The 9,765-nt window shown below is 35.7% G+C and overlaps 1 protein-coding gene across 1 annotated transcript in view; it reads right to left on the bottom strand.

The window, feature by feature from the left end:
* Window positions 1-1,688: 1,688 nt before the first annotated feature.
* The window catches only part of IL1RAPL2 (interleukin 1 receptor accessory protein like 2), a 55,347-nt gene continuing 47,270 nt past the window's right edge, over window positions 1,689-9,765 (bottom strand). Inside the window, exon 5 of the mRNA XM_008057234.1 lies at window positions 1,689-2,464. Within this exon, the coding sequence (XP_008055425.1) occupies window positions 1,767-2,464 (698 nt within the window). The 3' untranslated portion in view covers window positions 1,689-1,766. The remainder of the gene's footprint in view (window positions 2,465-9,765) is intronic.

Below are 9,765 nucleotides of genomic sequence, written 5' to 3'. Positions count from 1 at the left end.
TAGTTTTTACAGAACAAAATAAACTTTCTCAGTGGAAAAATACATCTATAAAACACCTACATGTGTTGAACAGGACGTTTCAAAGTAGCAACTAACTGTCCCACTGTGAAGGTGTACAGGTATCACTGCTAAACTTTCATGTACTGTTAGTGTCTAATGTATTTTCTGAACACCTGGATATAGGAAAGCAACAAAGAAACACGTATGTTGAACAAAATTTATAGATCACAGAGAATCAATAACAGAAAGAGATAGAAAGAAATAAAGCATATTATCTAATGCTCTCTTATGAGTTTGGGTTTCACAATTACACGGGTTAGGCAAATAATTTTTACACACTGTGTACATTTATCCTTCTTTATGTCTGTGCAAAGACATGATTTAAGAACCATTTGCACAATGTCAGAATCCACCTTGATTAATAATTGACCTCCACAGGCATCTTAGATGAAAGCACATCTAATTTGATTAATTGGAAAAAACATAAAGTAGTAATCTACAATAAATACTAGAATAGGGGTACATTCCTTACAGCAAATAGGCAATATCTTAGATTATTCACAGGGATTTTATGGTATGGTACAGTCACAGTCACTATGTGAGGGTGGAGAAGTTTAGCTTATCAAATATACTCTTTGAAGAACCGGGAATAGAGATACTTCTGCAGGAGCCTTGCACACATGGCCAGGCAGATACTGTGTATGTACAGGGTAGTCTGTTTCTCAGCCACATTGCAGGCGAGAATCTCTGCAATTGCTGCTTTATCATTAGTAAATTCAATCATTTGGCACTTCATCTGTGAATATTGTTGTATTACTTATTTTCAATTGCTGACACTTGCAGTCAATATGTATTTAAATTCACACTCCAGCGTAGCTGAAAAAAATGCAGGAAGATGTCCACATCTTCATATAATACTTATAGCAGGTCAAGAGATCATTTGAAAATAATCCAAATGTGAATCTGTTAGGAAACAATAAAATGTGCACTTTGAAATGTGTTTTCAAAGTTGTAAAACTTCTGAAAGTAGCTAGAAAGCCTCATGGGTTGTTCATAATCATCAAAGAACCCACAGCCTGTCTATACATTTGCTTAAGAAGTGCACATGTTTTAACCTACCTACAAGTTTGCCTACAGAAGATGCGCTTGCCTAGTAAAACTAAAAGCTATTATTATGAGTTGTTGATTTAGAATACAGAAGCTGTCTATTATGTTGAGGAAGCTCTAACCATTTCAATCACATTTTTTGTTAACTGATCTTCTTCCACAAACAATCTTCCAACTGGAGTACCTCAACATTTCTCTCTTGATAATTCCTGATTTTTCAGAACTCTATAGAAGCTCTCTTTCCCCTTAAACTTCATTCAAGATTTTCAAATTCAATTAAAGTCTGTAAATTGTCCTTATTTCAAATACCATTTAAATGTTGAAATATTTATAAATATAAGCAAGACAGCTCACCTACTAAATTTGCAGTCCATGTGTTATCATAAAACCTATTCTAAAACAATAGAGTTTCAAAATTTTTGTTTTTTAGGAAGAAATCAAAACTGTACATTGGAACAAGGTGCCATACTACAAAAAGCAGGTCCTTCTTTCCCCCCACTATTCTGGAAATATAAACAAAAATATTTAAGTACAAAAAGCAATTTCTGTGCCTTTTTCTTCACTTTTCAGCACCTCAATGTTATTAGGTGTACTTTATACTTGGTATATCAGAAATTCTGTATACTCATTCAGCTTTTCAGAAGAATTTGAATTTTTCACTACCAAATATCACTGGTAAAGCTAAGCTCTTTGGATGATAAAGGTAGCAAAGAACTGTTCCTATGAAGTTCCTGGGTATCTTTTAGGGCATTATTAAGGGGTACCTGTCCATTGGGTAGAGTAAGAGGCAGGTTACAATAAGTGTGGTGATTGCCTAAGGAAGGTACTGGCAAGGTGGTCGTTGGCATCTCATGTTTATAACCTCTGCAACAATGCCTCATTTGCACTGAATCAGAATGGTGGAAATCAGGGAGATCAGCTTGAGATGACACCAGAGCGGCCGAGGTACTGGTCATTGCAATAGAGGGTATAGGCTGGAGTTCTCCAAAAAGTCCTTGTTCTGCAGAGTCCAGGACATGGCACTGAGATAACATTTCTTTCTTCTTGATAGGCATTTCATATACTAAGTGCTTCCAAAACTTAGAATTCAATTTGCTGCTTTTGGGTCCCTTCCATTTGATCAGGGACAGAAGTTTGATGCTGCGTTTTAGTGATTCCACTTCCTGGCAATTCACCTTCCCTTTTAATTCTGTACACTCAATCAAAATCACTTTGATTTCTCCACTGACTAGCATGTTATGGAGTCTGCTTTCCAGTTCAAAAATACTCCATCCCCGTCTGAGAATATAGTCTGGAGTTAGCACGATAATAAGTCTTCTGCTTTGCTCAACACATCTTGTGAGATCTTCAATGTAAGCTACAAATCACAGAAAGGGAGAAAGAGTAAAACAAAGACATTGCCAGTCTTTAAAACATCAGGTTTTCACTCTAGCATAGCAAAGATCCAGTCCTTCACTAAAGTCCATCACATTTTCTTTTCTTATATTCCACATTCAAAAAGCTCTAACGGTAGTCAATATCTGTCTGGGGACAGGGAGACACCCCTTATCAACAAGGGTGCCTGAACGAAGCATATTTGTATACCTAACCCTTAACTGTACTCCACAATATGAAAATAAAAAATATTTATATATATATATAAAGCTCATTTCCTTAATAATAAAAACATAAAAACAATTGCTTATAATCCATATTTTCTTTCCCCTCATCATTACTTACAATGTTCTATTGGCTAACATAAACTCTGACTTCTTCAGAGATTAGATGTATTTCAGGGAGTTTTAGTTATTTAATATATTCAAAGCAGCCTTCCAGACTAGTACTCTAAGTGAACAAGCAATCAATATGTCGAAAAGAGAAATGAAGTCTTTTAATAAAGGCAAGGTAACTGTATGTCAAAATTTGGTTTGCTTTTCCACTCTAGTTTTCTTTCTTTTTAATTAATATTATTTATTTTAATTGTCAAATATTAATTGTATTTATTGTTCATAGTTTTCACCTACTGAACAAGTCAGGGGCTATATATACTAAACTACTTGAGAGCTAATGTGATATAGAGATGGTGGAAAATCTCTTGTAGAACCATAGCTTGTTTCTCAGAATACATTCTGTCATTTGCAAATGTACATTCTCCGTTTTGCCCTTCAAACCCAGAGACAGAGAAGTAGTGAGTGCCCACAGGTTTAATCTGAACCAGCTGCTTTTTATTCCATGAAAGAGTGGAGGGTAGAATTGGAGGTGGGGGATGGTGTGAAATGAACGATGAAGAAGGAGGAATCTATCAACTGAAAAGTAAGCCTTTGCGCTATTTTGTGGAGCAATTATGAAAGTGAGGTGAATATGTTATGGCTTTTTCATGGCAGAAAAACACTCAGCTAACTCTAGGTTTGTTTATCCCATGGAATCCCTTTGCAATCATGCTTCCCAAAGTCTTATCTGCCAAAAAGGGAAACACACACATGTGTTAACAAATGGAGATTTGGACACAGGTGCTGCACCAGAGAGCTCTCTTTACTAAGCAGAGCACAAGGACTTATCTAATGTACAGTGCCCTCTAGCAGAAGCAGTGCTTACAGAAGCATAGCAACATTTGTCACTGCAAATCTGCTCAAGGTTACAGACTGCTCTCAAGAAGTCAGATACACGACATAGTGTGGGGCCACCACAGCCCGGTACACACCATTTGTAAAGAGAAACTTATTTTACAAATGCATATTTTTGAGATGACCTCTCTTTTCCAGGGATTTATTTTAACCACTTGGCAGCAAAAAAAACTTTCACAAGTGAAAATGAGCAAACTTTCTACATATCCTACAGATAAACAACTTTCAAGAAATACACATAGAATCGCCCATTTGACAATTTGTTGTTACTGCTATTTTGGTTGTGACTTAATGCATTTCAGGACTTTCTCATGCAGTAGTTACAATGATTGTATTTAACGGGAATAAGACAGTTTCTAAGTCAGGAGGGAAACTTCTTAAAATTTTTGAGTGTTTTATTACGCATTCAGGGGGGAAAAATCAGCAAGGAAATCTGCAAAAACAAAACAAAAAAAAAACACACAAGTAACAATGGAGATGTTATCACTTTGCAATTATCACTTAGAGAACTGATGAAACAGAATGGAAGGAAAGATAGAAAGTTTCAATAGAGTGGAAAAATATTATCCCAATGTATCAACAGCTCTGACTTTTCATTTTCTTCCTTTCTTTCTGCTCCCAAAAAGAAAGAAGTTATGTGGGAAGCTTCATCATTAGAAGTTGGATCTGTAAGATACAGTAAAATAAACTATCATGCTTTTTAACCATTATCCTTTTCACCTTTCATCTAAAACAAAAGAAAACCCCAATCCAGAATCATGGTATCAGTGCAGAAGTCCATGAAAATATAATTTTATGAGGTGAATTGTGAGTTAATTGATAATTTTATAGAAGAATTTTTTACAAAATAATCTACCAAGGGATTGCTTTGAGTAGTATTGTTCCTTCATTAATTGCAGCTTATAATTTAATTTTTAAAAATTGATCTGTACAAACCTTTTCAGGAGCACTGTCACATAAAGTGTATCTCTAGGAACAACACTATTTGTTGGGATGTAGTTTAAATATACTTTTAAACTACACTTCAAAAAAACTAAAGCTATATTTATGTCTCTACTTAAATTTAAAAAAATCACAACCTGGGTGTCTATAGTCATAAGGCAAACTATACACATACGTACTAACTCATTTGATTGGGATCTCATGGACTTTGGCTTTGCTAGCCTCTTTCTGGGATGCAGAAAAGAACAGGGTAAAATTTTTTCCCCATTAGTATGGTTCTCCCTCTTCACTTGTCTATTATATTTTGCCATTTGACAGTTCAGCAGAATGCAACATTTACAGTTCTTGGGGCTTCTTAGAGACTCATTAAACAGAATTTACATTTGCCCCCAGAAGGAATGCCTGTCAGGACAGATCCCACTACACTCAGCTGCATAGGGTGTGGGTGTTGAAGGGAACCTTGAAGAGAGGGAGTGGTCCCTGTCTCCTGCATACTACACTGACTGTGCTTATCCTGGCAAAGCCTAGTGGAGAGTTGAGGCAACCATCCAGATAATTCCGGCTGAAAACCTGCAGTGGAAGAAAAAAAGGTCTGAATTATCCTGGTTTGCCCTATATATACATTAATCATATGCACTGGAGTCAGTCAGTACATCAAAATTTTCCCTGGGTAGACACAGCCTAAGTGTCCCAAAGAAAACATGAGCCATTTGCTTGGGCCCTGAATCCTGTGTTCCATTTCATTTGGTGAAAAACCAAGGGGAAGTTTTCAGATGTGAAGCCCACATTTCACTTTTTGGGATGGTGATCAGTAGCTGGGCAGCAACCTCAATGTTTGAAAGCAGCTGGGGAGGTGCCTCTAAGAGCTGCCTGGCTCTAAGGAAAAAAAGGAGAGACTGTGCCCTAGCATCCATATTCTGGCTCCCTCTCTGTTTTTCTCTTTTTCTCCTCCCTCTCCCACTCCTCTCTACCTCTTTCTTTTTTATTTTTTCTGCTCTTTCTTCCTCTTTTTCTTTTCCTTTCCTCTTTGCTTTCTTTTCCATTCTTTATTTTAGCTTATCCCTCTCTTCCTTTCCTTCCTCTCTCTCCTATCTCCTTCTGCGTCCTTCTTCTCTCCCTTCTTAAGTCTTTTATTTATTTGTCCATGGGGGAAAAAAACCAAGAAACTAGCCATCATGGAAAATATAAGTAAATTAGGAAGAGACCGAACTGGCAAAATACATATTTTTTACTTGTTAATCTTTAGCCAGGGAATTACTGTTGGCTTCTATGAAGCAAGAGCCCCAAATTAATTCTCCCTCACCCTGGGGTTGTATGTCTGCATCCAATGACTAATTTGGAGCCTGATGCATTAGGCCCATGTCCTGTTTTTGTATGACCTGTGAGCTAAAAATGATTTTTTAGAGTTGCTACAAAAAGAATAATATGCTGCAACAGAGACTGTATATGATCCACAAAACCTAAAATATTTACTATCTGGACGTTTTCAGAGAAGGTTTGCCATTCTTGAATTAGAGAGCAAGCAGGGTGGTTAGGTTTGGAAAAGTTCCAAATAAACTAAGCAGAAACAGGTATCAAGTTAAAACATTGCTGGTCTATAGTGTAGTCCCTGACAGGCAGTGAGGTTTGCCCTGGTAGGGCTGTGGTTTTGTGGGAGATATTTTAGAAACCTTCAGAAAATGTTTTAAAAAGCTTGTTACCACGAAGGGATAATAAAGAAATGTTTTTTTTTAAATAATAACAACAAAAAAAAACCCTAAATCCACAGCACATATGAGTACTCACTAAATCTTGCCCTGACTTGTTGAGGCAGATTTAGAAACTGAGTAGCAGGAGTCCCTTAAAATAATTTTTCCACATAAAAAGATAAGATGTCCATTAAATAAAGGTGCACTAAGTCATTTCTTTGCAAATTTTGGTTTGATGTAACTTCTAATGACAGAAAAGACCAAAGGGAGTTGTGTCTGATAGACTGCTGTTTGTCTAGACAAGTCTGTGAAACCACAGTGGATTATAAGGCTTGAAATAAAGCCAAGTATATTTAACCTATTTGTGATCTTCACAATTAGATATTTAAAAAAATCCTTTAACATATTTTTGATAGAGTTGTTTAATTTGATATAAAGCCATTATTCACATTATAAGTGCAAAACAGGAAAAGTTTTCCTTTAGGCAATGCTGAGAGTGAAGAGAAAATTAGGAAAATATTCTGGAAAGAAATGAAATGCATTATCACTAAACACTCCTTGAGAAGGTACCTATTAGAGAAATGAAAAAAAAGATCATTTGAGTAGCAACAATATTTGTAGGAAAAGAGGAAAGTGACTACATAAAACTTTGAAAAAGCAAATTTAGTTTTAAAATATCTTTTAGGAGCAGTTGTACAAAATAAAATTCTAGTGCATTTAGAGGAGGAATAGGATTGGGTCTAGAAAAGTGACTTGAAAATAAATTATGCCATTTATTAACAAAGAAAAAAAGGCAAACTTAAAGAGGAAACAGAAAGAATGGCAAGAAATTGCTTCAAATGGAATGCGTATACTATTCCGAAAGAATTCAGTATTCTCCTAATTCTCAGGCCTCTGAGTCTGCTGCAGATGTAGGCCGAAGGACAAGAAAGAGAAAACTCTATATTCATGAATTTCCATGTAGTCTTGCTGCTACTAACCATCACATTTCTCAAACTGATCAGTTAGCTTTTTTATAAGTTATTTTTTGTTGATACTTCCACTTATATCAAGGACATCATCAGAGGCAGGTAGTACATTTTTTAAAGTTAAAAGACAAATATTTTACCTGTAAGCAAAGGCATAATTTATTACTTTTTCAGATTCAAATACTGGTAGTTTGATATGCTTAAACCTACAGCTATGTACAATAACTATTAGTGACACAAGATGCATCAAAAGAGATAACACTCCACTAATTTTTGGTGAACATGAGCTAATTGATAGCTATAAACAATGTTATTTATAAAACATATACATTAATATATCAAGACTTAAAATCAAGCCTACATATGTTTCCCATGTATCACAGAAAAATGTATTATTCACCACAATATATTTGGGGGAAATATTAGACCTTTGGTATAACTAGAGGCATACAGTGAGGTATTTTATAATGTAGTTTCACAAAAAATACTATCTGGGTTTTAAATAATGTTGCTAAATACTAACTTATTGGAAGAGATGTACAGGTTGGCTATATTGGCTGATGTTGCTAAGGCTTTTGTGTCTTGATTCTGCCTCTAGCAAATGTAAGATTCTATCTATGCTGTCTGTCACAGAGAGTAGGGCTACACAATGTTTATTTAGGCAGGTGTGTGTGTGTGTGTGTGTGTGTGTGTGTGTTTGTGTGTATGTGCGTGCACACAAGTGTGCATGTGCACATGCAGGCGTCCTTTCTAACTGTGTGTGATATTACTTGTCCTACAAAAAACTTCCCTCTTCCCTTTCAAGTCCTTGGCTTGATAATTCAGTTTGGTGTTCTAAATTGCTTAGGCAGGAGTCTTGTTCTCTACAGACTAGTATGAGAGTCCTAATTAATTCTGATTAGTAGTTTGCTCAACAGTTAACATGGATTTTCGAGACCTCATGAGTGCAGAGTATTGTGTTTATTTACAGTTCTAATCTTGGAGGCCACATTTCTGGGAATGAGTCCTTTTCTCTTACATTTTACCTGTAGATGGGTGGGGAAGCACGATAGAGGGAAGAATCCATTGTGGGATGCTGCCCACATTTTCATCTCTCTTCACAGAGAATAGTAGCAAAAAATGGGACAAATTTAGAGAATATTGAAAGAAAGATAAAGTAGAGAGTAACAAAGAAAGTAAATCTGCAAAATGTCCTCCCCCTCTTATTTTCTCCCTTTAAATTCAAGCCCTAAAAGCTTGTAGACCTAACTAATTCTCACCAAAGCGAGTTTTCTGATTGTGGAACAAAGCCACTTACTACTTACAGTCTTTTCCGTGTTTCCTTCAGTACTTAAGACAATCTTATCCTAGTCTTCGACTATGTTTTCTTTTAAGATGTCTATTCTTTGTGCCACCCTAACAGCAGATTTCCTGATTGACATTCTACACAATAGATTCTAACCCCTACATCAAACTTTGATAAGAAACCTTAGTCCATTGACCTCAGTACATTTCTGGGCATACTGAAGTACAGTTTTTTCTTTCTTGACTCTAGCACAAAAGGGGTGGAGGACACATCTAATTTTATTCTATGTGAGTAAATTTCATATAATATATTAAGTTTTCTTGGTTGTGTATATCACCCCACCTCACACTTTTTAGGTCACAGACATCAGATTGCCTGGAAAGGGGTTTTATTACTCCCCAAGGACAACTAAATTGAATGGTGTCCAATCTGTTCAGCTTTTAGAGGAATTATTGGCAATGAATAGTTTCAGATCCATGTACAAAAATGTTTTTGGCATGCCTCACTTCAGAAGTGACTAGGGATCATCTAACACCAGATGTATTCTCCAGTCATTTGTCATTTCATTGTCAGCACAGTCACGTGGCTGATACTAAGCATTAAAAAACTGAAGATTAGAGTAGTGAAGAAAGTCTAGCAAATGCAAGAATGTAATCAGACATTATAATTTTTCCCTTAAATTACTGAATGACTTCTAGGATTTTCGAGTGAAAGATGCTCATGGAAAATTGAGCTTGAAAACAAATGAAAACATAATTTGACACTTGAGGCCAAATTCGCAAATATAATTTGAATAGACATGGTTTATCAGTCAAAAGCATAATATTTTTAGTTTGCTAGAGTATTCTTGAGTGCAGTCATGCATGAATAACTCACAGAGCAATCCCCATAGTCTTCCTATGAATAGAAAAAGGAAATTGAGATTTCAAAAGATCTTTTTTTCTATTCTAAGTCCACTTACACATCTATAGTTTTTTCAAAACTTTCAGCAAGAACTGGCTTAACTTATAACTGTGAATAAATATTGCATATGCACTTTTAAACATCTTCTTTGCTTTCTCTTAAAAGGAAACAAACACTATAGGATTGGGATGTTTCTACTTTTAGTTTTAGAATGCCTTTTTCTCCATCTGACAAGTGGCTCACAGCCTGATTCAATAACATTTTATATT

The sequence above is a fragment of the Carlito syrichta genome, unplaced genomic scaffold, assembly GCF_000164805.1.
Source record: "Carlito syrichta isolate Samal-C Ts95f unplaced genomic scaffold, Tarsius_syrichta-2.0.1 Scaffold302910, whole genome shotgun sequence".
Lineage (NCBI taxonomy): Eukaryota > Metazoa > Chordata > Mammalia > Primates > Tarsiidae > Carlito > Carlito syrichta.
The sequence above is the reverse complement of the archived record's forward strand: the minus strand, read 5'-3'. Positions and strand labels throughout refer to the sequence as shown.